General features: G+C 37.0%; 1 protein-coding gene across 2 annotated transcripts in view; it reads right to left on the reverse strand.

Annotated features, from left to right (window-relative positions):
• NALCN (sodium leak channel, non-selective) overlaps window positions 1-25,651 on the reverse strand; it is a 339,729-nt gene that overhangs the window by 304,406 nt on the left and 9,672 nt on the right. For both annotated transcript variants that reach the window (XM_025364831.1, XM_025364830.1), the window contains exons 2-3: window positions 17,926-18,072; window positions 13,852-14,034 (exon numbers count right to left, since the gene is read on the reverse strand). In XM_025364831.1, the coding sequence (XP_025220616.1) occupies window positions 13,852-14,034; window positions 17,926-18,033 (291 nt within the window). In that variant the 5' untranslated portion in view covers window positions 18,034-18,072. The remainder of the gene's footprint in view (window positions 1-13,851; window positions 14,035-17,925; window positions 18,073-25,651) is intronic.

Raw genomic sequence — 25,651 nt, forward strand, 5'->3', positions numbered from 1 at the left:
TGCCTGTTTTACATTAGAGGATATATAATGTCTAGCTAACACACACACACACCACCATCAGCACCACCAGCAACAACCAAAAGAACAACAATCTTGTAGAAAAAAACATATGTGAACATATCCAGCTAATATATAAGGTAAAATAACTTAAAGTTATAAACATAGTGGGAAAGATGGTAAGATTAATTCTATGGGGAGTTTAGAGAAACTAATGTTAACTCCCAAATGAATGGATAAATAATGTTTTCAATAGCAAGATAATCAACCAAACTTGGTGACTCCTGGGTTTGGGAAGACTCACAAAAGAGATATGAAAGCAAATTCTGAAGCTTGGCTCTGGGTGACAAGAAGGACAATGGCCCTATTAAACTGTGTGACTATCATCATATGAAGACGCTACTGGTGCTCCTGGTGTTGATGTGCTACACGTAAACACATCACAAAGGTTAAATATACAACAAATAATTTAAGGTGTTTTTATAGTCATCTTCAACTTTTTTTATAGTTGTGTTTTTTAATAGTTGTGTTAAAGATCTCACAAACATCTTTAACTATAAGCATCATACTTGCCTCATATATTGCACAATTAATTGAAAATGTAAATTAATTATAATTGAAATACAGATAACATAGCCAATATAAATTTGACTTTTATCTGAGCCTTTGATTAACACCCAAGAAGATAATAGAATATGAATTATGTAAGTTGTGCTTTGCCTGCCTTCCTTCCTGCCTTCCTGCCTTCTTTCCTTCCTTCCTTCCTTCCTTCCTTCCTTCCTTCCTTCCTTCCTTCCTTCCTTCCTTCCTTCCGTCGTTCCTTTCTTTCTCCCCGACCCCTTCCCTCCCTCCCTTCTTTCCTTTCTTCCTTCCTTCCCTCAGCTCATAAGCATCCCTTTAATCTAGGCAGTGTTCAAGAACTAGGGATACAAAGGTGAACAAAGCAAACACGTGTCTTTACGCAATTTACATTCTGAATGAAATAAAATATTCATTATGTTATATGTTGACAAGTGTCATGAAGAAAAATAAAAGTGTCTATTTTCAAGTGTACTTTTATTAAATTAACAAAAGTTTTTTACTTGTGTGTTAGGGAAAAAGAAAAAGACAATTACCACTTCATCTTTATTTTAAGAACTAGGTATAGTTGTGACTTGTTTTAAAAAATGCAAAGAATTCCAAAAATGAAGACTGAAATTTTATGGGAATCAGCAGAGAACTATGTTAAAATTGGAGCAATTCATGAGTAAATATTAGGCAGGAAAAGAGTGATTATAGATTGCTGAGTACATGGGCACCCAAATAGGATGAATTTATGTGGTACTTTTTCAAAAGTATTAAATAGAACAGTATTACTATTTTATTTCATTTTTGTCATTGACAATGTTATATGTAGTAGCATTATAATTACCCTCCTTTCAATTGCTCATAATTTGCTTTAGAAATGAATTAAACTCAGTGGAACATAGAATGAGAGCTCACCATTATATTGAGGTTCATTTACAATGTTAACAAATGAGGATAAACGATGCTATTCCCTTTGTGTTGTGGGCAGTGGGCGGGCAAGTGAGTGGTCAGGAGCCAAAGGTGGAGGACAGACATGCTTTTCACAATGTATTCTGATATGTTTCTGGACCAATGTTTACATGTTAAATTTTTAAAAATAGCTTTTCAACTTTTTTTTTAAGTTGGATATTTTAGCTTTAACAAGAATCACTTCTCCATTTGGCAAAAATAAATTTAAATTAAAAAATTGGGGCCTCACCAATTCAGAATGAAAAGCTATCAATAACAGATGTGACCAAATTTTTGCTTCTGATTTGTTTGCTAAGGAAATTAATGTTGTAAAACCGGCCCACACTACGTTTCAAGCTATATAAAATAATGAATTATTTTAAATCATTTTAGAAGCACCAGTGGTGATCAGAAATTAGAAACATACAAATATTTTAATTTCAAATGACCTCATTTATAAAAACTGGCTTAGCAAAAATTCTATGTAATTTAGGAAACTTTCTTTTCCATAGAAAGTAATTTAATTGTTTTGTTTGGAATGTTTTCTGCCTTGGACTTTTCAGAAACATTTAGTGGCATTCACGTGTCACCAGCAAGCTCAGCACACGCTAGATGGTATGCAGTGGTCAATCAGAATTGGCCTCTTTTTATTCTCCCAGTAAAATATGGAAATAATCCTCTGGGCATAAGTTTCATGTATTATCTTTTGGCTCATGTTTCCACGAGTCATTCAATATTCATAAACGCCTTTTATAAGCAGAGTTATCATGACCCAAGATACAAAGGACAGCAACACTCAGCATTTTTCCATTTGTAAAACATCTTTGGCTGGTTAATGTTCATTGTTTTTCATGCTGTCCATCTTCCTGAAAAATTCTGCAAAGTCTGTGCCAACCTTTTCTTCCAGAGTGATCTGACTACAGCCTCCTCTGATCACCTTAACTCAGGCATTATGCAACAACTGACAACTCAGTTTGTGTATATAAATAATGTGCATCTTGTGTTACTCGCAGAATACGCCGCTGCAATCCATACTGGTTGTTTCATGAATTTATATTCGGTCTCTCCAACTTATTGGATCTGATGGCGAAGTTTGAGTTTCCTACTTAAATCTTCTCTGAACGTATTCTCTGGAGTTATATTAGAAAAAAAAAGAAGTCTACCCCTCATGGTAAATGTTTGAGCATGTTCTGAAGATGAATAACACCCTGAGACTTTAAGTAGGATAAGTTAAGGTTGTGTTTCCAGCACCCAGTACAGTGGGTGACATACAGCAGATATTAAATGAATGATAGTCACATGAACCATGTCTTAGATAAAAAGCCTCTGTAGATTACAATGTGCACAGCAAGATGTCAATTAATATTTCTTAATGCATCCATCCATCCATCCATCTATTTACTGAAATTATTTGTATTGCTTCTAAAAAGAAATTATTCCTTTCTGACTCCTTTGTAACCATGAAAGATTACAGAGGAGATCATGAGATGACTTATGGATACTTCCTGGATTAGCATAGTTTGCATAAGCAGAACTAAACATGCCACGCAAATATGGTTACAGTTTACATATTTTATATATTACCATGAAATTGTAAATACAATTGAATTGGTAGGAATTAAAATTACTATCATATTAATCATTATCAATAATCGCTAAGGCACAATAAGTTTATAATACTTTTAAATAAGTAGAATACAGACCTTGAAATCTGACACTTTGAAATACAACCTTAGATTATGTTTTGTATCTGGCATATTTATCAAATTATCGTCAGAAGCCCTAGCCATAGCAGTCAAAGTTGCTTTGATTCCATTTATAAGCATGGCCAGATCCTTTAAAATTCTACTGTATTAAGGCTCAAGTTATAATATTTGCAACCCGCTTCTAAAACATGCAACCAGAAGCTAACATATATGAATGACCAGTGGTACTCAAGATATTTTAATACCTTAAATATGAAAAAAATGTTTTAATTTGTTTGTTCCATCAACAAGAAATGGAGGGCAGAGAGTGCTTGAGCTACGGGCAAAAATCAGCACTCTGTTAGCTGAGGAGATGAGTGTTTCAAGAGCTGTGTATGTCGATTTTTATAAAGGTAAACACTTGAAGACTGCCAATCAATGACAAGGTATAAGAAAGTAACAACATATCATGCAAGTATTTAACAAGCAGGAAAAGGAAACACATTTATAGGGATATATTTTGCAGTGACAAAATGATATGCACTGGTAGTTTCATGAGCACAGGATTTATTGTCCCAAGTTTCCAGGGCCCATCTGTCACTATGTCTCAGCATTATTTTATATTACTACAACAGTGCTTAAAGGATGCATGCTACTTTTACTTGTATCTATTGCCAGATGTGAAATAGACAACTGAGAATGGTCTAAAGAATTCACAGTCTGCCGTACATGAAGTGCTCTGCATCAGCACAGACATGTATCATCCGAATAGTTTCTTTTCACCTCTAGGGATTTGGTGAGTGAGAACGCTTCTAGGAAGAGGAATTAGGGAGGCAATTAGAAGAAAGTTGCTGAGGAGTGGGAATTGATTGGCAGGCACCTTCAGGCTTGGGGAATATTACAAAAGATGGAAAACACTTAAAACAAACGCATTCCTCCAACAAAAATTGTTAAAGACATTTCTTGCCGGAAGGACTTTCTGCTTCAGTTTCTCTCCCCAGCTGTGCATCCAGCATGTTACCTCCAGAGTGAACCATTTAAACACAAATCAGATTCTGCTACTCTCAGATGAAAATCCTCCAACCATCTTTACTGACCACAGAACGAAGTCAGAACTCCTTGCAGAGCCTGCCGGGCCCTCCATGATGCCGCCAGGTCTGGCTTCACAAACTCCTCTCCAGCTGCCTCCTATGCACAGCCCATCTGCCACTTCTGACTACTTTGAGCTCAGCATGTACCTCACTGTTCCACACCTTTGTGTCTCAACATATTCCTTTTCTTTCCCCGTGAGATCCCTTACTTCTGTCTTACTTCCATCACCCCTACCACAGACCTTACTCATCCTTCAGGGCATTGTTTCACACTCCTCTTTCTTCAAGATTCTCTGATATCCCCAGGCAGAGAGTTTTGGTCCTTTTCTTTTTTGTGCCGGCCTCCCCCGTAGCTTTTACACACCACTATTAAAGCCCTTTCATAAAAAAAAAAAAAAAAAAAGAAGGTCCCTCTCTATGTAGACTCTCACTGTACAAATATTTGCAATTTATATCTGCAAAAAATGTTTGCCTCAGAATCACTATGAACCTAGAAGAATCACCACAATGAATTTGCATGTGTGCCAATGGACACATTAAAGTGGCCAATGGATCCTGCCAAAGGTATAGTGTGCAATGCAGGTATATCTCTGTTGTTCGCCTTTTGGGTCTAATCTTGTACCAGCACTGTTTACCTACTTAACTATTTAATGCTAGTGCATTGTTACCTTCCTCTTTCCTACCCTTCCCCTGAAGGCTAGCCTTTCACGAGATCCATAAACTGAGTTTACCAACCCAGGCCCATTTTACCATATTTCATCAATTCTAAAACACACTCTACCCTGCTCCAACACAGTTGCACACTTCTGGATTCAGGTGCATCTTCTAATTGATGCATCAATTACAATCTTACATCTTTCAGTCAAAGTATAATTAGAAGCCTTTATTATTTCTTAGAGACCTGTGAATCTGTGAAGTGATGCTTTTTGTTTTTGTTTTTGTTTTTTTTTTTTTTTTTTTACAATTGATGATATCAACAATTCAATAAAATATGGTGGATGGTACTTTAATGTATTTTTTAAATTTACTTAATAACAGAAAATTCCTGTTACTTTTGGGCACATATAAAACATCCACTGTGGTTTGATTAGTGCAAATAATTGGGGAAGGGGTGTTTTAAATGCTTTTTGTTTTGCAGAAATATGCAGGTTGACTTGCATAGGTATTAGAGGGTGATGTAGTGATATTTGGAGAAATCAGGCAGAGCTCCCCTAATAGATTATTAGTTTTCCCATATAAATTAACGAAATAGAAGTGCCTATTTTCTGAAAATATGCTATCCAGCATGTTTGCAGAAATATATTGGATGTTGGAAATGTAGAGTGCCTGTATGTGCTAAGTCTGTTCCACAAAGTGAACCTTTCTCTGAGGACAGGGGCTCTGCTTGGTTTTGTGTGTTTCCCTTCCCCAAGGGCAGAGATGAGCTCATTGCAAGTGTTCAATAAATGGTTGCTGGATGATTAAAAGAAAACTTGGAAACTGTACTTGGGTTTAAGAATACAACTCCTTCTTATGTTATATTTATACCTTAAATATTTTAAACATTTTCATATCTTAAATATTTTATATTTATATCTATTTTAATATATATTTGGCAAATGACTAGGTCAATAAAATTAGTAGGCAACACTAGGAAGCCACAGCTTCGACATGTTTGTATTGAAAAATAAAGTGTCAGGGTTTGCTTTGTTGTGCATAATTTTATAAACTAGGTATCACTGGATAACACTACTTTAATGATTAGGTATGACTCTTAGGTATACCACAACATTGCCAAAATTGGCTAGGTATAATTTTAAAGAATTGTGCATGACGCTGGGCAAAAATACATTGGTCTGCTTCTATAAACGTTTTCTTATGGGCTAACATAGTTTTATGCATGGAAAAGACTCCTTAAAAAATAACAGGTTAGCATTCCCCAAATTACTAGCATATGTACACATTAACTCACACACACTTTTCCACCCAGAACACACGGCTAACAGGTACTGCTCACTCAATAACTAAATTTGACTATTCCTTAGAAATATTTTAGTTGGCAATCAGTGAATATTAAACACTTCATATTTGCACAACTCTGTTCCAAACAGGATGAAAACTTATTATGAAAAGTGTAACCTGAAGATTAAAATAGAACGTGTATATTCATAACGTTCCCATTTATGTATGAAGAAATACAAGCTTAAATGTTAGCGAGAAAATACAGCACACATTTGCAAATTACTCTGGGTAAAGAGACTAAAGATTGAGAGAAAACTGCAGTGCTACTGGCAAATGTATCAAGGTAAAAAAAGTATGAAAAAAGATAAGGTTTACAGCAGACAGGTATTTTAACAAAAGTTTAAAAAATTATGGTAGAGTTGAAGAAAGCACAGTAACTCAAACTTGAGTAATATAAGAGAGAGGTCCTCCAAAAGGTATCATAGAGCCTCGATGTGACGGATGTATTTTTATTATGATGTAACTTAAATACCTACAATATGTACACATTTCTCATGTAAGTGTAAAAGCAAAACAAATTTACAAATACAAAAATGCAAACCTAATAAAATGTAAATTAGCAACATACATTTAATGTGACAAAGGACATTTTGCTAAAATAAAGTCTAATTAAAAACTTAAGTTTTGAATATAAGAACGTAATATCAAGGCCAATATACTCTTTGAGCTGTATCTGTTATGACATTCATGTTTGAAGAAGTCTGCAGTACGAAAATGATAAAGCTGTGGCTTAGATTTAATATCATGAAAGTCTGACAGTAGTTACTGATATAATTATTACCCTCTAACAATAATACAGGCCATGATGGTAAAAATTCAGTGAGTTGATACATTTAAAGCTTGGTTCAGGATAGGCAGACCTCATATTTAACTAAAACGTTAGCAAGCATTTAAACATAAAATATCAGTTTTACTGAGCTATGAAGTTGAGCTGACTACTTCAAGATGTTAACAGTGCAATATTACTAAAATCAGCATTACAGTTGTATTTGATCCAATTACTTCTGAATGAAAACCAGAAAAACCATATTTGATTTTCATTTTAAATTTCATTTCTTACAGATTGAAAATAAAAATTTTTCGTTGTAGTAAATAGTTCATCACCCAAATGTTGGTGAAAATGTTAAAATACTGGAAATGGTTAATTTACAGCATTTTGAAAACAATTTGGTCCTAAATTATTTTTTTCTGTTTTAACTATTGCTTCAACTTCTAACATTTAAATTATTAAAACTTATGTTCTCTCACTGCTCTGTTCACTCGGGAATGAGTATGTAATTTATGTATTAATTATGTCTCTGTTCTTTTTATCGTTAGACTGTGGCAGTTAGCAGGGTGCCTACTATCATTTGAGTGATGTGAAATCCAAGTCTTAATTTGTGTAATAACTTAAAAAACAAAACTTTTCTTATAGGAAAATGTCACTCATTTGTTTCATTCAAATGGAACCTTAAAGAAGTCAACATATGGCAATTTCAATCACAAAATGCTTCACCCAGAATATTCAGATCTTTCAATGCATGGGCAATGGTTGCCATGGCCCAGATAACCAATATACACACAAGTGACAGGGCCATTCACGGCCCTCTAGTGAATCACAGAACGTGAGCTAGGGCTGGGCAACATCCAGGGGAGTACAGTTACAACTGAATAAAAGAGATGCTAGCATTCTCCCAAGACCAACTTTCTCCCAACATGACCTCCTGAGACAGGCCCAGTTTTCCGAACCTATGCTTATCTAAACCTAGTGCTTATAAAAACTAGCCTAGCCACATTGTGGAAGATACAGACAATGTTGGAATCATCTTGAAATCTGTCCATTGAAGCCATGGAGGAGGCCCACCTCTTCCATAAACAAGTAGAATTTTATAATCCCAAAATCACTAATAAATACTTGTGGAATGCTGAGCAGATATCTCAGAAGGTGAACCTTAATATAAATTGCAAAATTTGTAGGAATGTAAACTAGTTGTAAAACAGAGGAATAAAACAACAACAAATGACTACCGATGTCCCCGAGGAACTGCAGAAAGATCAGAGGCAATGGAACATTAGAAACTCCTCAGTAGACCCAACAAAAACTCCTTTCCAGACCACAGCCCCATCTTTAGAAGAGAAATTGAGTAGAACAGGGACACTGGGGCCACTGGGTAAGAAATATTCGATAATTGGGCCAGCATTCCAGAGCTCAGGACATGATGGTCGGTACACGGAAAGGCTCCATGTTTACCCATCAGGTTAACAACAGTGAAGGGACCCCTCGTACTGACGGTATGCAAAGGGTACTCTACCCAATGTGCAGGAAAAACTCCCATTTCATGTGAACAACAAGAAAAACAACCAAACAGACGGATCATGATGAAGCCCTTGTGAAAACATTGTAGACTAAGATGAATGAAATAATACATAGGCCGAGCACAGTGGCTCATGCCTATAATCCCAGCACTTTGGGAGGCCAAGGCAGGTGGACCACCTAAGGTCAGGAGTCTGAGACCAGCCTGGCCAACATGGTGAAACTCTGTCTCTACTAAAAATACAAAAATTAGCTGGGTGTGGTGGCACGTGCCTGTAATCTAAGGTACTCAGGAGGCTGAGGCAGGAGAATCGCTTGAACCCGGGAGGCGGAGGTTGTAGTGAGCCGAGATCAAGTCATCGCACTCCAGCCTGGGCGACAGAGCAAGGCGCGGTCTTAAAAAATAATAAAAATAATAATAAAATAATACATAAACATATACGTAGAAAATAAACACTCAAAGCAGATGAAGACTATAATAGAATATGACAACATGACCAAAAGAAATTTAAACAAAGAGAAGCTCCAAAAGTATAACAAAACTAGAAAGAAAGCACAGAAATGATGTCTAAATGATAGGAGACTAAAAAGAAAAAAAGAAAAAAACTGTTTGGGAAATGACGAAAAAGAAATGAAAAAAGCATTTGAGAAAGAGGAGTGAAATATAGGGGACGCAGGAGTGAGAGGACAGCATGGGGAGTGAAGTAAGGGAAATAGAATGTAGAAAAGATAAAAACAGGAAAGAAACACATGGAAAGAAAACAAAGCAAAGACCAAAACATAGATCCTGGTGTAATTAGAATACCAAAGGAATCCTGAAGAATAATGAAATAAAATAAATAAATATCACATGATGAACCTAGGAAAATATATCCATAGCTGTCAACAAAAAGATAACACACATTCTCATAGCACTACTGACTTTACCAATAAAGGGAAAGTCTCTTTCCATATTCAGGAGAAAAGATCAAGTTACTTAGAATGAAAAAACATTCTCAGCAGTAACATTTTATGCTGCTGGCTAACATTATCCTTGTGGTTAACATTTTAACCACAAGGCAAGGAAGCAGCAGATTTAAGAGTCCCGAGAAATGAAAATGTGAGACAAACGCCTTTGAAAAGTTAGAAACAGACCAGCAAAGTAAACCAAATAAAACAAGGAAACTACTAAATATAAAACAAAAATTAATTAAGTTAAATTAATTAATTAAGCTGATTCTTCTTCTTCAAAAAAAAAATCAACAAAATGAGTAAACCAATTGGCTAACCTAAAATAAAATGAAACAAAACATACAAAAAATACTACTAGCCAACCTAACAACAAAAAACTCTAATCGAAATAACAAAAAAATACAAAATCAGGAGAAAATATTAATCAGAGGAAATAAAAGCTATTTACACAAATCTATGTTACCAAATAATTAAACAAAATAAATAGGGGATAATTTCCTAAGAAAATATACTTCACCAAATAGACCCCAGTAGACCAAGCAAGTTCAAAACAGACAATTTTGACTGAGCACCGTGACTCGCACCTGTAATCCCAGCACTTTGGGAGGCCAAGGTGGGGGGATCGCTTGAGCCTAGGAGTTGGAGACCAGCCTGGGCAACATAGCAAGACCCTCTCTCTTAAAAAAGTTTTAAAAATCAGCCACACATGGTGGCACACACCTGTAGTCCCAGCTACACGGGAGGATGAGGTGGGAGGATCTCTTGAGCCCAAGAGTTGGAGGTTGCAGTGAGCTATGATTGCACCACTGTACTCCAGCCTGGGCAACAGAGCCAGATCTTGTCTCTACTAAAAAATGAACACATAGGCCTGGCACGGTGGCTCACGCCTGTAATCCCAGCACTTTGGGAGGCCGAGGTGGGTGGATCTCAAGGTCAGGAGATCAAGACCATCCTGGCCAACATGGTGAAACCCCATCTCTACTAAAAATACAAAAAATTTGCCTGGCACAGTGGCATGTGCCTGTAGTCCCAACTACTTGGAAGGCTGAGGCAGGAGAATAGCTTGAACCCAGGAGGCGGAGGTTGCAGTGAGACGAGATTGTGCCACTGCACTCCAGCCTGGGCGACCAGAGCGATACTCCGTCTCAAAAATAAAACAAAACAAAACAACATAAAATAAAACTAAAAATAAAACAGCTAATTTCCATAGAAGAAATAGGAAATACCACAAAGGAAGCCCCACAAAAAAGCAGCAGGACCAGATGGTTTCACAGGTGGTTTATACCAAACTTTTTAAAGCAAAAACAATTCAAGAGTGCTCAGACTATTTTATAGCATGCATACATGCCCACCACCTACATAGACATGAAAAATCGAATATCAAAACCTGGCAAAGATTAGACCAAATTTAAAACAAGGAAAATAAAACATATATAACAAAACGGCACATTAAAATAGAATAAAAATGTATGTTGACCCAGTAGGGATTTTTCTTTATAGGAATGGAAGGATAACTCAATATTTAAAAGTCTCTTCTATTACAAGCACTAAGGAAAAAATAGTTATTTGACAAATTAAAAATAATCATTTGACAAATTAAAAAGCTAGTCATGATACAACTCTCAAAATGTGAAATTAATGTTTATTCACTTAATCTGATAATATATACATACTTCAAACCCCAATTTTTCAAACTAGTTAATGAAGAAACACTAGAGGTGTTCTAGATAAACCAAAATGAAACAAAAATGTTCACTACCTCTATTACTATTAAAATTTTACTGACAGTGTAAGTCAATTCATTTATTTTACTTTCAGTAAGTAAAAGCAATTGTGGCATAAAATTAGAAAGAAAAAGACAAATCTTTCTTTACTTGCATATGATATGATGATATGGAAGCATCAAAAGAATTAGTGGGAAAACTATTACGACTAATACAAGAATCTAGTACATTTAGTAAAGTAGCAGAATATAATATTAATGTATAGAAACCAACAGCCTTCATTTAAAAGGACAAGTTAGAATAGGTAATGGAAGATAAGACCTCATACAGATAACAAAATAATTACATAAAATACCAAAGCATAAATATAACTAAGAATGTGCAAAATCTATATGAGGAAACCTAAAAAACACTCCTGTATGACATAAAATGCAGACAATGGAAAGTCTGTCCATGATGTGGATAAGAATTGTGTATGGTACAAATAACCATGAACCAAGCCAATGACAATGGCAAACTAGGAAAAACAATTGCAAGTTATAGCACAAAGGGCTGATACTTCTAACACACACAGAGTGGCCAAAATTTGAATGAAAAAATGTAACTTAAAAATGGCTCTTGAGACATAAAATCCCGCTTAACCTCACTCTCAAAAGGGAAATGCAAATTAAAACTACAGCGGATTACCGTTTCCCACCCTTCCGACTGGCAAATATCCAGAAGTCTGACATATTTTGCGGTGACCACGTGGGAAAGAAGCACCTGTGGGCATTGCTGGTCAAAATACAAAGCAGTTCAGAGGACATGGAGTACACAGAAACTATTAAAGGGCACCATCTGGAAGCAATCAGCCAAATCTCAAATGTAGAATCTTCCACAAGACAAAAGACACATGTTTCCCAATGGATCAATGACCCAGATAATTTTTTTGCAGGATGTGAAAAGCTGAAACTTAATGGACTTACAGAGACTTAAAGGAGACTTAAGAAACATAAGTGGGAGGGCGAGACGGGCAGATCACCTGAGGTCGGGAGTTCGAGACCCACATGGCGAAGCCCGATCTCTACTGAAAATACAAAATTAGCCAGGTGTGGTGGCTCAGGCCTGTCATCCCAGCTACTCGGGAGGCTGAGGCAGGAGAATCGCTTGAATGCAGGAGGCAGAGGTTGCAGTGAGCCGAGATCGTGCCGTTGCACTCCAGCCTGGGCAACAAGAGTGAAACTCCGTCTCAAAAACAAAAACAAAAACAATCAAATATACTATGTAAACCATGTCTGAGTCTTGATTTGAAGAAACCAACTATTAAAAAAAATTTGTGACAATTCAGGAAATATGAACATGGATTACGTATTAGCCTACACTACGGAATTATTGCTAAGTCTTGTTACAAATATTTTATCATATATAAAATATTGCTATATATGATAATGGTATGGTGGTTATATAAAAAAGAAAATGTTATCAGTCATCAATACAAAAGGAATGATTTCTGAAATGACTTGGTTTCTCAGATTTGCTTTAAAATGAAACAGAATTGGCTAAATGTTGATAACTGTTGATGTTTAGTTACAGGGATTCACATTATAACTGTAATATACTTTGGGGTAAATTTTTTAAAGTCCACAATAAAAAGTTAAACATGAACCTGGTAATGCATTGTCTGTGATCTCTGTCTTTCAAGGATGGTACACAATGAATTATGTATAAAAGGGAAGCAATGAAATTGACTGATCATTACATTGTCTCAGTAGATTTTCAAAATCCTTGTACAAAATAAAACACTTTCCCACCAAAATTAGCTAACTTGAGATGCTGATACAACAGTAAGTGAAAGAACTAGGATCTGAGTCGTCTGTCATTTGCCAAATCCTAAAATCTGCACTGCTATTACTGTTTCCCCAAATAGTACAATTTTAAATACTCTAGGGACAGCATCATCTACATATGTTTAACCTATGTAAAGATCAGTGCTACAAAAGGAAAAGACATCCAGTGACAGAAATTTTCTTTTTTTCTTTTCCTTTGTTTTCCAATTAAAAATTTTTATATTTATTTTGTTTCCAATTGTTACTATTTTCACATGACATATTATTTTCCTTTTGGTCCCAGAAATTTTTACCATCTCATGTCCTTCCCCTCCCCCCACTTTCGTATCTTCAAAACACATCAAGTAAATGACATCCTGCTACAATATTATCATGCTCTAACTCTACCATGTGACTCTGATGCTGCACTCCATAAGCCAACAAAAAATAAGGTGCTTCTCTGGGCCAGCCCCTGTGCTGGGTCGCGGGCTCAGCCCTAGGTGGCATGAATAACCCTACTCTGGACCTCACACAGCTATTAGTCAAACCATCTTGTTCCTTCCCAGATATTCCAAGACTTTGTGTCTTATAAAATTTATTTAACTTTTAAAATACTCTCATGCTACAATTTCTCCCAATCTCTGGAGTTACGCCTTTTTAAAAAGGTCTTCAATATGTATAAGATAAAATGATGTTTTGTTTCACTGAAATGAACATGCAAATATGATAAACGGATTAAGATTTTCGATGCATTTAGGTTCTTAGTTTAAATGACATGGGAATGCTTACCTTGACAATGCCCCGGATGTGCATTTTTGCTATCATCTCTGCTGTGTAGAGAAACATCAATAATGTATCCAAAGTGAAGGTCACATACTGAAGTGGAGGATAGTGCTCGAAAGTCATTGGCGTATTCATACAAACAGAAATGACGCTGATGATGGCACAGATACGCAGCAAAGAGTGAACCCACTGCAATGATGGTCCAGAGTTATTACATGGCGCCATAACTGAAATCTCAAACTTGTATTATGAACCACACTAAGTGGAAAATATAATACTGAAGTTAAAATAGGTCACTAATACGGAGTTGAAGAAGAAGAAAACTAACATCTAAGTGCATATAATGTGCTAAAATACTTTCACATGTTTTTATATCATTTAATTCTCAAGCCACCTATTTTCCACATAAACACATTAAGATAGAAAGGTGGGGGCATTTCTGGGGTCATGCATCACAAAGACCCAAAGCCTAGATGGAACCTGATCAGGCTCCCCAAAACATCTGATAACCTCCTGGCATCGGACTACAATATAGGAAGATTCTGGTTCAATTAAAATATGTGTTTGTAATTTAGTCACATAGGAACTTGATGTGCCATTATTTTTTTTTTCATTTTTGTACTATAAGTACCTAGAATTAGGGGTCATACTATATTTACTGTAACTTCCCTAACATCTCGCACAAGGGCCTATCATAGTAGATCAGAAATGCTTTTTAAATGAATTGATACATAACACATCCCCTATTTAGAATTTCCTTTCTATTTGTATCTTACGTATAATGTCTTTGTATAAAAATACAAAGAAACTTTTTTTTTTTTTTTTTTGAGACGGAGTCTCGCTCTGTCGCCCAGGCTGGAGTGCAGTGGCCGGATCTCAGCTCACTGCAAGCTCCGCCTCCCGGGTTCACGCCATTCTCCGGCCTCAGCCTCCTGAGTAGCTGGGACTACAGGCGCCCGCCACCTCGCCCGGCTAGTTTTTTGTATTTCTTAATAGAGACGGGGTTTCACCGTGTTAGCCAGGATGGTCTCGATCTCCTGACCTCGTGATCCGCCCGTCTCGGCCTCCCAAAGTGCTGGGATTACAGGCTTGAGCCACCGCGCCCGGCCAGAAACTTTTTAAAAATCTGGTCTCATCCTACATCTAACAAAATAGTGAATAGATTTTTCTCTTTATTTTGGAGAACATATTTTATACAAATTTAGCCCATACATCTTTCAAAATTCCGTAAAATAACTTTCTGTGCAACACTAGAGGCATGTCTGCTATCTGAAGATTTTCTTTAACTCCAAAATAAGAAGAAAGAATTAAAGATAAGTATGTTTGTGTTTACATGAATATATGTACAGGACATACAATCACTCATACTCAATATTTTATTACAAACACTAATATCTAGGGTTAAAAAAAATACTTAACTGCATCTCCATGCTAAACCCACACAATTAATATCACCAGTTAATCAATTAGTACACAATTCTTAAACATAATCCAAATATGTTTTTATTGACTATGTTGGACCTATATGAAATCATGATAATTCTTTGATATTATAGTCTCTGAAAAAAAATTAGGTTGTGGTAGACGGATTCTGCAGCTATGTATACTAGCAAACACTCAAGATGAAAAACAGAAAAGACTGTCAGACCTTTCAGGAGACTCAGACACTTGCAGCTGATGAGTGGGTTATAATATTTATCTGACAGTTATAATATTTACATGAAGATATTATGCTGCTAATTCCATAACACACAAGCCACTGATGATTCAATTTACTTTAAGGGTTGATGTATCTTTCATGCAATTTGGAAGCACTTCAATAAACATCGGTGTGTGAATTTAGCCCCATCTGGACTTTCAACGTAAAGAATCTAATTACACAAAACAGTTTCCAAATATAGGTTCTTCAACAACAAACCCGTTTTTAGTTTAAAGACAGAATTTTAACGAAGCATTAGTAATTTTAGTAAGTGCCTCCAAGGCTACGTCTTTGATACTACCTTCTTCATAACTTCACAGAAAGTTCTGTAGTAAGGTGGACACTAAGAAAAAGTTAGGGGCGCTTCATTCTCTATTCCATTCAGTTCCCTAAGCGTGAACAAAGGCCTACTACGTGTCAGAATGCTGGGTGCGGGAAACAAAACATGGAAGCAACACACTTCTGACTCCTATTTTGCAGTCCAAGAAGTAAAACACCTTTGAATGTATTATATATATATATAAATGTGTGTATATACACATAGCATGTTATATGTATGTATATAATACGTTATGTGTATATACACATACATGTAAATACATGTAGTCTGGAGGGCTGGTTAGAGAAAGACAGACTGGGAAGGAAAACAAAGAGTCCATGCAGATCCTGCATGTATCATGGTTAGGGGAAAGACAAGCACTGCAAGAGGCAAAAACATGTTATATTATACAACATTATAAAACATGTTCTAGATAAGACATAATATACATATATTATGTATATTGTCTCATGTATATAATACATGCAAATATTACACACACAAGTTATATGCATGTATACATATATGTATATCTTACATGCATGTAACACATACGCATATATAACAAGTATATATGTTATACATACATGACATTTATATGTATAGGTAATATGCATAGTGTTAACACATATATGTGTATATGTAATGTGTATATATGTGATATCTATATAACCTGTTATATGTTTATATGTATGTGCATATAACATGTATATATATAAGACAATAGAGCCATAAATATATGTATTATATGTACGTGATCTACAATGCATATAATGTAAATATACACATATGATGTATATAAAAAATGCAGTTATTTATAGATAACATTCTATTTATATACAAATATAAAACAGGCTAAGTGGAAAGAGAAGAGAGGGTCATTCCGTCTGTGGTAGAAATAAGCCTTTCAGAGGAGGATGCCAGGGGTGACATCTCAGCCAGTCCTAATGGATGAGGAGGATTTGACTCATCAGAGGAGCTGGGAAAGGGTCACTGGGGCCAGGGAGCAGTACGAGCAAAGGAAAGCAATGTGAACAAGCCAGAGAGCCTAGAGGAGTAGGAGTCTGCTGATGGGGCTTGAGTGGATGTTGTGCTGACATGGGAAAGGAGCAGTTACTGGACAGGTTAGGTCCTGAATGAAAAGAAGCAGGAATGTCATACTAACAGATTTTAATTTGTAATGAAGGTAATACAGATGTTTCCATGATTATAAAGCAGAGGGTGATGTGAATAAAAATAGAAATAGGTGAAGAAATGTGAGCAGGCTGGGGAAGGAATCTGGAGGGCAGATTAGAGGAAGACAGATTGGGAAGGACAGCAAAGAGTCCAAGCAGATCCTGTGTGTATCATGGTTAGGGGAAAGACAAGCACTGCAAGAGGCAACAGGTCATTTCCTTTTGTTACTTCGGCATCAACCATGAGATGAGTAAGAAGTTGATCCTGCTTGGTTTTGCAGAGCTGAGTTTTCAACACTCATGGACATGCATGCCTGTCAGACTTAGCTCTGGTTGCTATGCTTTCTGGCATACAGTGGTGCCTAGCCTAGCAGTTCTTCCTCTCAAATCCTCATCAACTTAATTAGGCAGAGAAGGTGACAAATTCTTCAGAGATACTATTCATTATCTCATTGACCTTTTACTCAAAACTTGCAAATCAGAAGGAAACCTTTAATTCCAAACATGTGCTTATTGTCTCATGGATTCAGGCACGTTGACAACAAGTAAAGGAAGTTCGTTAAGAACAGGTTGTTCATCATGGACCCCAGATTTGGATCAGCCTGAGAAGTGGTATCATCACTACACTGCGGGACTCTGAGGACAGGGTGCAGTGTGGGGAGGGGAGGGGAGGGGATCGGACCACCCAGTGCATCTTCCCATGTGAGTAACTCATAGCGGCATCTCACTATTTCATTGGATTGTTCTCTACTTCCAGACTCTGAACCTCATCCATATTCTACTGCAGCTCAGACATTTTGAAGCCAAAGCTACATGATATTTGCATTTGTCAATCAAATTTCTCTTACATCCACTTATGCTTCTCCATACTCAAAGAAGAAACTTACTGGTTTGTTAATCCAGAGGATGTCAGCGTTATCCGACAGAGACTCATCAGGACCAAAGTCAGTGACTGGCTGGGCTTCCACCCTGGAACTCTGCTTCCTTTTGAGCATGCTGAGGTTAGCTTTGGTGAGCAAGCACAATACCACAGTCTGGGAAAAGGAAAAGTTGTATTTGTCATCTAAACCATCTTTCCTCTCATCAAAAAATTGAGTTCCCCACATAGATCTATGTATTTGTAAGGCACACATGTGTTCTATTCCATAGTGTATAAAGAACACATGAAGATAGAAACTTAAAAGGATGAGACAAAATTAATACCAATAGAAGCTTGATTTTTTTCTCCCAATGCAATAGATTATTTTATGCACTTCATAAGCAGTTTAGAGGCTAGTGATTTAGAATAGATAGAGTAAAATGGTTTGCTTCTTAGGGCAGACACATTATTGGGAAAATCTTTTTAGATATATGCTCTTATACCTAAAGGTGTCTCCACATACAGGTGCTCTGTGCTGGAACACTGCTGACTAATACAGACGAAACGCACGGATCTTCCCCATGATTTCCCCAGTGTTAATTTAACATGACATTCACAGACGTCTCTTACTTCCAACAGTAGTCCCAAGCTGATTTCCCAATTTTGTCCTCCCCAGAGGGGAGTGAGGCCAGAAAGAATGGGGGAAGAACCTCCTCTAAATGGAGATTTTTTTAAATGAATGCAGTAATTATCTAAATTCTTCCAGCTACTCTGAAGTAAACTTTTCATGAAATTACATTGAGGTGGGAGATGAGATGCCTGCTTACTGCTTAAATTTCCACAATTCTGAAACATCTACATCCTGTGACAGACATCACCTCCTTGTGGCCATTGCTATCGCCTTCCACAACTCAGCAGTCACTTGAAGGGGGGCTATTGTATGTCAGTCCTCAGGACTCAAATAGCAAGTAAGTGCAATACAATGTGAGAAGAACTGTTATAAAGGCAGGTGGTACCTGAAGATCCCTGAGTGGACTGTGAGACTTCCCATTTGATTAGCACTTGGATTGAGTCTTAAAGGAAGGTGAGGAACTAATGGCTACGGATATATACTATGTTTGGGATACTTAGTAATTATATTTTATTTGATCTTTACAACAGCCCTAACCAAAAAATTAAAAAAAAAAAAAAATCTCATCTTCTTATACATGCACGAGAAAAGCCAGCCTCAAGGCAGGTAATAACTTGTCCAAGGCCATCCAAGCAAACTTGAAATTTAAAATAAGCTCTGTTTGACTACAACGCGTAAGGGGTTTAGAGTTGACCATGCTGAAGCTGAGGACTATTAAGAGAATTTCTCAAGGCAGGTAACAGAGAAGAAGAGCGCTTCAGGCAGTGCACAGCTGTGCCGAGCCAGGAAAATGAAAACGTAGCCCTGCAGTTTTAACATCAGGCGGGTTCACTGGCTCTCCTATCCGGTGCTCCATGGATCTAGAGAAAGAAACCTAACTAAGGACAATGGGTGCCACTTAGTCCTCACCGGCGTTCAAAAAGAACAAGAACATGTTTGCAGTGTGTGTGTGTGTGTGTGTGTGTGTGTGTGTGTGTGCAGATGCAGTTTTCACTGGAAAAGAGAATAAAATACAGAAACTCAGAACAAAGCAGCTCCAAATCTGATTACCTGTATTGAGCACCTACCTCCATCATTACGTGCTCCTTTATCTACCTGGTCAGGTATCTCTGCCTAACTCTCCTGATATGGGTTGGCTGTGTCCCCCACCAAATTTCATCTTGAATTATAATCCCCACGATCCCCACGTGTGGAGAGAGGGGTTGAATTACAGCGGCGGTTTCCCCCATGCTGTTCTCATGATAGTGAGTGAGTTCTCACAAGATCTGATGGGTTTTATAAGTGTTTGACAGTTCCTACTTCACACACTCTTTCTCTCTCCTGCTGCCTTGTGAAGAAGGTGTCTTCCACCATGATTGTAAGTTTCCTGAAGCCTCCCCAGCCATGCAGAATGGAGTCAATTAAACTTCTTTCCTTTATAAATTACCCAGTCTCAGGCATTTCTTTATAGAAGAGTGAAAACAGACTGATACACCTCATATTCCCAGAAGAAAAAAGCTAACTGGCTTTAAGACATGCTAGGTATTTCCAGGCTGTTATTGCCCTGAATATTGAGTTTGAATATGGGCTTTGCAGTAGGCTGCACTAATTAATTTATGTTATATAATTGGAGTTTGGAACTCTTTGATATCCCATGTAAATATATGCAGAGTATTTAAAGTGGTTTTTTTTTCTCTCTCTCTGATTTACTGGTAGTGGGGAAGGAACTCTGGTGGCCTCAATTTGAGATGCCTCTTCAATGACAGTCTCCTATACATCCAAATACTGAGTGTACATAGGATCTTTTAGAAATCCTTCAAGATGACAGTACAAAGGAGCAAGTAAAAGAGTGGTTTCACCATGTAGTTCAAAGATTATATGAGGAATTTTATAGATCTTTCCACAAGTCCTCTTTCACTGAGCAGTGGAGACAATGGGCATACGAATTCCATGCACCTTTATTATCAATACGCCATCTAAAGCAAACATGATTTTTGATTATGGATTTGTTTATCTAGAAAAATACATGTCCAGAATTTATTGTTTTTTAAAAATTCCCACTTTAGTTTTATCTGACCAACCAAAACAGTGTGATTAAAACTGAATGACATTAGCTGTCACTCACATTTACCATTACTTTACCTGCTCCCAGGTGCCACTTAATCAAACAGTGCCCAAGAAATGATCTAAGCTCCAAAGATACCTGGCTAATCCACACATATATAAAAACTCAACAAGTAGCTCCTGGATCTCTAGAAATTTCATTGATTTAATACATTAAATATTATATCAAGTAGTAAAGTAAAGTAAATTTAAGTTACAAACACATGAGGAATTCAAAATTAATTTTAGGTGGTTGATTGTAATGTTCATTTACAAACAGAAATATTGTTTTATGCTTTCATTCATGTTGAATCAATATAACTGCATACGGCAGACCTATTAGTCCTCTGATAAAAACCAGTAGGGATATTTAAGTATCCTAGGTAAGCTTATTATTTTGATGGGAAATTGCTTCTGTGTATCTTAGCCTTATCACTATTATGTTTTTATAAGCCAATATCTCTTTTTTCTGTTTACTGAAGTGTCCTTCATAAGACAGTACACAAAGTTTGAAAAACCTGGCTTTCCAAAGGTTTCCTACATTTATTAAAAGAAGTTGGTATTTAAATAGTTCAATATCGGGAGAGAGGTCGCACAGTCACAATGTGTCCATTAATAAATCTTTTACGCAGAAACAGCTTATAGCAACTCAGGAAACATTCATTCATCTCATGTTCATTGCTGTTTTAAATGGTTAAGATCCAATTTTTGTATTCTGTGATAGCAATTTCATTTCTATTGGTATATACTTTCCCTACTTCATTCCAGCCCCCTCTTCACGGTATTAAAATTAAAATATTCCATTTTCTTTAACTGCAATGTCCTTGCAACACTATGGGTCATTTCTTTCCCTTGCAGCTCTCTTGGGTTCAGTATTAAAGTCTTTTGAATCTTCTCCTGTCTTCCAAATTATGGTTCACAGCATGCTGTTCTTGCCTGTCCTCTTTACTTAACCCCTTAAGTGATCACCTGTTGTTACAGTTTCCATTACCATCTGTGTCCAGCTACCAATTTAGAGAGGTATCCGTGCTGCTTCCCCCGCAGATGTAGGAAGACGGTGCCAACACCATCATGAACAAAGATGCAGCCTGAGAGAGTGACATGAGCCAGGCATCCTTCTGCTTTTCTCCTTCCTCTCTTGTCCCAGACTTTACTGCTCTGAACTCTTCAGGTTCCCCACGTGCAGTGGGAAGGCCCAGCAGGTTCTCTTTGCACCCACTCTCAGTAGTGGATTGTTTTCTTGTTCATTCATTCCATTTATGTACAATGGCCTTTTTCACCTATCCCCATTTCTAGACTCCTTTCTAGGTAGGCCATGGGCCCTCAGGTCTGGGATGCCTTTCAAAATGTTCCCATTTTATATTTAAAAAAATCAGCTTCCAAACATGCTGTAGGTCTTTTTGTAGCCCAGAAAACCTCAGTGTATCGTCTAGTTTCTCACTCACTCATCTGTTCATTCATTCATTCACACAGCAAATATTATGCATCCACTGTGGTATCAGGCACTGCAGTATGTGCTGGATATACAGCACTGAATATAAAGGCATTCTTGAAGATTACAAACTGCCTACTTTATTTAACCTTATGTTTCCAGGACCCTGCGTCCCACTGATTTGTACGTGCACTTCCTTTCACACTCATACAACATGCTGCACTCAGATTGGCTAAACATACCATTGTTCACCATCCTGCAACCTTTACTCAACTAATTCAAACCCTTTATCTCAGTCATGTCCTCTTTGTTATCCAATGCCAATTCCACATCAGTCTTTTCTAATTCCCTAACTTAACTCATGAAGACTTTTTGTCTATGTGTGTGATTTATTTGTTATAACTGAAAGACTTAATATTTGGGAATAAGGATGTCAGAAGAGAAACACACAACTTGTATAAAATCAAAGCATCTATTTCATTCTAAAAAGCCCCAAAGAAGACAGAAGTCATTGGCTCATTTTTAATCATTAAGTTATTATTAAGATTATCAATACATCAATATCAACAAGTACTCTTCTGATAACTGTTGTGCATAAACCGTGGGGTCTTTAGGAGTGCAAGTGAAACTCCTTACCAACTGCCCTATTCAAGACACAGACACACACATACACACTTAATGGTGGGTTTTTATCTCATTGCTTAGTATCCCTGGCACAGTTGGAGAAGGAAATTAAGAAAAGAAAATGTTCAATAACATCTCTGGGACCCTTCACCTCAAATTCTGACTTTCATGTCTTTGGGAAACCAACCATCATTGCTAGCAGAAGTTACTCATTCATTCATGTTTGCATAATTGTTTTGATTTTTTAACTATCCTGACCATTATGTTAAGTGATGTGGATTTAACATTGAACAAAACATACTACATGTTTTCCCTCCATGTTCCTGACATGGAAGACAATATGCTGTATTTAAAGGCAGAGTGGCTGATTAATTAAAAGAGAGCCTCTACTGTGGTGCACTTTCTCTTCAACCTCCATCTAGTGGTTTTCTTATTCCTTCAGTACCTTACTGCTAGCTCCATACTATCTTCCTAGGCAAAGAATATTGAACGGTGGATTCCCAACATGTTACTGTGCTATTGGGCATAATGAGATTCATGCAAAAATCCAGGAGAGCTGACTGGTCTTTGCCTAGATGTCAAATACTTCAACCTTAAATTAAGTTAGAAGAAAGTAATTCTATTTTTATTTTATTTTCATGAACACAAGTAATACAGGTTTGTTGTAGAAAAATTAGAAAAACTATATAAACAAAATAAGAAACAAAAATGAAAGCCATCAGGAATTCCATTTCTAGAGACTCAATCAGCTTTGCAAAGAATTTGTTGAGCACATACATTGTATCTGCCACTGAACAAGGGGCTGCAGATGAAGTAATAATTAGTTATGGTCTCTTGTGGAATTTTCTTTAGCTAGGGTGCTTACTCTCCAAGAGGATATCAATTGTATCTCTTTTAGGACTTTCTTTTCCATATATATTTTTCCATGCATACATTTATTTTTAAATGGCTGCTTACACAGGGTTTTGTAACCACATGTTTAAAATCTATGTTCTGTTAACATCGTCCTCTGTCAATAAATATGCATGTGCAGAAAATCCTAACTGTAAGTAAACACTACCTTCAAACATCTGCGCCCCTTCCTTGTCTTTCTTGTCCCATAGCTCATTTACATGTGTATACGTGCAAGGCCTTACAAGGTGAACCAACATAAGCACAGCTTTCCAGATTAGGTTCCCAGTGTTAAATTTGTATCGAGAAAGGCATTACCTCATATTTTGAAGACACATGTATTTGATGTTACCAATTTTTTAATGTAGGCATTACAATATTAATTCTTATTTCAAATGTTTTTATTTCTTCCTCTTTTTAGTTCCAATAGCCACGGAACTTAAAACAACAAACCACCAAAATCTGCATTTGAACAACAGCTTCCTGCCCTTTCCCTATATGCACATTTAAATCTTCAGTTTTACCTCAATACACCATAATGAAAATTTGACGACAAAAGGGGATGCTTATTCCTGAGGCTGGAACAGCAAGATGTCCTTGTTTCTGTAAAGTTTGTCCATTTTGTTTGCCAAGTTCCTTCTCAGACAGAAGACATGTCCACTCAGACCAAATGAATATAGCATCATACATTTTATGCTATGGTTTCAGTTAGGAAAAAATACCCCATATTTTTGTCTTATTATCTGTTATCCAACATCCATCCACCTGCTTCATGTGTCACTATCCCTGCCCACTCCACCATCCTCCAGCTCCCAGGGCACATTTTAGCCTCAGAGCTACTGATACCTGCACCTCCCTCTGCCCAGTTGAATGTCCTCTCTGTGCATCTCAAGTGTCTGAACTTCCCCTGCTTCTTTGAGCCCAGATCATCTGTGTCCTGCATGCTCACACTCTTCCTCTCCCTCCATGAGGTCACCTCTCACGACCTCCACAGCTTCTTACATGCACAGGGCACTTTCCAGACCAGAATCCAGCAACTCTGCTGTCTTCCATTTAGGGGCTGCTCAATGACTGCCTTGAGATTTCAATTATCACAACCATTTAAGGGAAAGTGTTAAAAACAGAAGTTGATGTAAAACTGATGTTATCTCCTACTCAGAATGCTTTCTCCAAAGGAAAATAGCCTTCAGTAGCTCACACACACATGCACACACACATACACCCCATGCAAAAGTGCTTTGGGACACATGAGAGTTTCCATGGTAAAACAGTGAGCTCATTGGTTGATTTCAACCCCAATTATGTTTACCGTCATGCAGAAACAGAGTCCTTCCAACAAAAATGTTAGTTGAGGGATTATTATGTGCCTCATGTAGGCTGTTTAAGAATATCATACATTTTCAGGCCAGGCATGGTGGCTCACACTTGTAATCCTAGCATTTAGGGAAGCTGAGGCAGTGGATCGCTTGAGTCCAGGAGTTCAAGATCAGCCTGGGCAACATGGAGAAAACCCATCTCTACAAAAAAACACAAAAGTTAGCTGGGAGTAGTGGCATGAACCTGTAGTCCCAGCTACTCGGGAGTCTGAGGTGGGAGGATCACTTGAGCCCGGGAAGTAGAGGCTGCAGTGAGCCAAGATCATACTACTGCACCTCAGCCTGGGCGACAGAGTAAGACCCTGTCTCAAAAAGAAAAAATGAAAAAAGAATATGCATTGTGTCATTCAATTTTCACAAGAACCATTTTACAGACGAGGAAACTTAGGCACAGAGACAAGACGGGACAATGTGCCTTACAGAACTATTGAATCAAAACTTAAGGATATTACAGAATGGAAAGGAAATAAGAAAATGACTTTTTCAATATATTTAAATCATATAGCCTGGTGATTACAAACTCTTGGCATCAATTATTTTTTGTGCAAATAGTACAGACATTTCTCATCTCCTGAAATTGAATCCATTTTTATTATGACTCACTTTATGATTTTTCTCACCACACACTTATAAAAATGTCAATTTTTTTCTGGCAGAAAATCATCAAACCTCTAATTAAATCTATCTAAATGACCCTTTCAGGTTTCTGAAAATATTA

This window comes from Theropithecus gelada, chromosome 17 (genome assembly GCF_003255815.1).
Source record: "Theropithecus gelada isolate Dixy chromosome 17, Tgel_1.0, whole genome shotgun sequence".
NCBI lineage: Eukaryota > Metazoa > Chordata > Mammalia > Primates > Cercopithecidae > Theropithecus > Theropithecus gelada.